This window comes from Gracilinanus agilis, chromosome 6 (genome assembly GCF_016433145.1).
Source record: "Gracilinanus agilis isolate LMUSP501 chromosome 6, AgileGrace, whole genome shotgun sequence".
In the NCBI taxonomy this organism is placed as follows: Eukaryota; Metazoa; Chordata; class Mammalia; order Didelphimorphia; family Didelphidae; genus Gracilinanus; species Gracilinanus agilis.
In genome coordinates this window covers 285560898-285563082 of record NC_058135.1, presented here as the reverse complement: position 1 = coordinate 285563082, position 2185 = coordinate 285560898, and the positions used below count along the sequence as shown (strand labels likewise).

The window sequence follows — 2185 nt, the reverse complement described above, 5'->3', positions numbered from 1 at the left end:
AAGAAAGAAAGAAAGAAAGAAAGAAAGAAAGAAAAAAAGAAAGAAAGAAAGAAAGAAAGAAAGAAAGAAAGAAAGAAAGAAAGAAAGAAAGAAAGGAAGGAAGGAAGGAAGGAAGGAAGGAAGGAAGGAAGAAAGGAAGGAAGAAAGGAAGGAAGAAAGAAGAAGAGAGTGAGCCTTGGCTCTCATAGCATTGGAAAGTCCTCAGAGGGAGCGGGGCACCAGAGAGACCAGAGGCAAAGGGCCCTTCTGGTGGGGAGGGACCAGCATAGGTGAATTAAGAAGGGAAGAAGAACAAAAGCTCCTGCGGCCCAGCAGCCAATCAGTAAGTCACATCCATGGCACGTGACCCGTTGCCGGGCAGATTTTCATCTGCCCCATTCCTTGCGGCTCGCTGGCACTGGGCACAGCTGGGATGTGGACAGCGGCTGCCCGGGCTGCGGGCACGCACTTCTCCTCCTCTTCCTCTAGGAGCTCGGGGACGCCGAGCACTGGGGCAGAGAGGGAGGCGGAAGAGAGGAGCTGAAGGGAGCCGAGGGGGAGGGGTAGCCGTAACAGAAATAATAGCTCCCATCTCTAGGCCCCTTTACCGCGTACGGAATTCTCTGCTCACAAGACCCCTGTCACACCTCGTAGCTCTGGTGTGATTGTCCTCAAGAGAAAACTCCGGGCTAGAGAGGCGAAGGGACTCAGTTTCCTTTTCTGTGAAGCGAGAGGCAGCATCTCTGGGCTCCGGCCTCCTGGCCTCTAAGGGGAGGGGATGGGATGGTCTGTGAGATTCAATCCTCCCCCTCCCCCACACTCTGTACGCTCAGGGCGCGAGGCTCGGCCCAGCTGCACAGGCTATGCTTTGGGGTCCCTCCTCTCCCCGGCTCAGACGCCCCATGATCTAGGCTCTCACTCTGACCCTATTCTCCCATTGTGCGTTCTCATAGCCCCGCGTTCTCTTCTTTTAGGACTTGCCTGGGATCCCCCAGATGGCGTCTGAAATGGGATTTGACCCCAAAGACCAGTTAATTTTCTTACTCCCAGAAATGACCACTCGACGGGCCTCTGCTGCTTGCCTGGCACGCTGCCCACCCACTCCTTCCTTCCAGATTCGGCTCCCCTCGGCTGTACCTTTAAGCTGTGGCTTCTGGGTGCCTCTGGGACCTCTGAATCTCCACAATCCGGTCTTACCCCGTCACGCCCCGCCCCCCCATCAAACCAGGTGCCATTAGACAGAGCTGAAAGGAATCTTAGGGGCCATCTAATATTGATAATGGTGATAGCAATGATAGCTGACACATGTTGCTTCAAGGTTTGCAAAGTACTTAACATACATTATCTCGATTGAGCTAATCCAACCCCCTCATTTCCTCATTTTACAGACGGGGAAACTGAGGCCCGACGAGGGGAAGTGACTTTGCTGGAGTTCCCCCAGTGGCAGAGCCCAGATGGAGCCCAACTCACCTGTGCCTCCTTTCCTCAGGTGACAGGCATTACCAACTGGGATAAAATAATTTATAATAAGGTATTAAAAACCTGATATGCCACTCTTCCCAGGGGTATTCGTGTTTGTGGTGGGGGAATTCAGGAGGCAAATGGTGAGAAATGGGGTTGGTGGCAGGTCTGTGGGGGAGATCTCTTTGGCCGGATATCTTTTGGGCAAGGTTCTTTCCTTTCCTTGTTTCAGAGGGCCAAGTCTAGAGTTGGCAAAGACTTCCTCTTTCTGGCTTCCCCAGAACTTCTGTGATCTTCTTCTCTACTTCCCTCAAAGTCCAACTCAAATAACACCTCCTTTAAGAAGCCTTCCTTGATTGCACGGCCTCTTAACTTCCTTCCAATGGAACTGGAAAGCTCATCTAGTCCAACCTCTTCATTCTACAGAAGGAGAAACTGAGGCATAGGTGAGGAATGTGACTTGCTGGAAGTCACCCAGGTAATGAAAGAGCAGAGCTGGGATTTGGATTTGGATCTTGGACTCCATGACTGCAAGCCCTCCTCCCCCAACACACACACACACACACACACACACACACACACACACACACACACACACACACTCCTCTACAGAGTCATGTTGAACTGCCTGGAGCCAGAGATGGAGTCAGACCCTCTGAAGTCTGCTGCAGCTGATTTCTGGCTGGGGCTGTTGGGCTGGGCTGCTGGAGAACTTCTGCAGAATGGAGCCCACATTTTTCTCCTA

General features: G+C 52.2%; 1 protein-coding gene across 1 annotated transcript in view; it reads left to right on the top strand.

Annotated features, from left to right (window-relative positions):
- Positions 1 to 1982, top strand: part of AHNAK (AHNAK nucleoprotein) — a 40952-nt gene extending 38970 nt beyond the window's left edge. The window contains exon 5 of the mRNA XM_044682422.1: positions 1368 to 1982. Coding sequence (XP_044538357.1) covers positions 1368 to 1400 — 33 coding nt within the window. The 3' untranslated portion in view covers positions 1401 to 1982. The remainder of the gene's footprint in view (positions 1 to 1367) is intronic.
- The last annotated feature ends 203 nt before the right edge of the window (positions 1983 to 2185 follow it).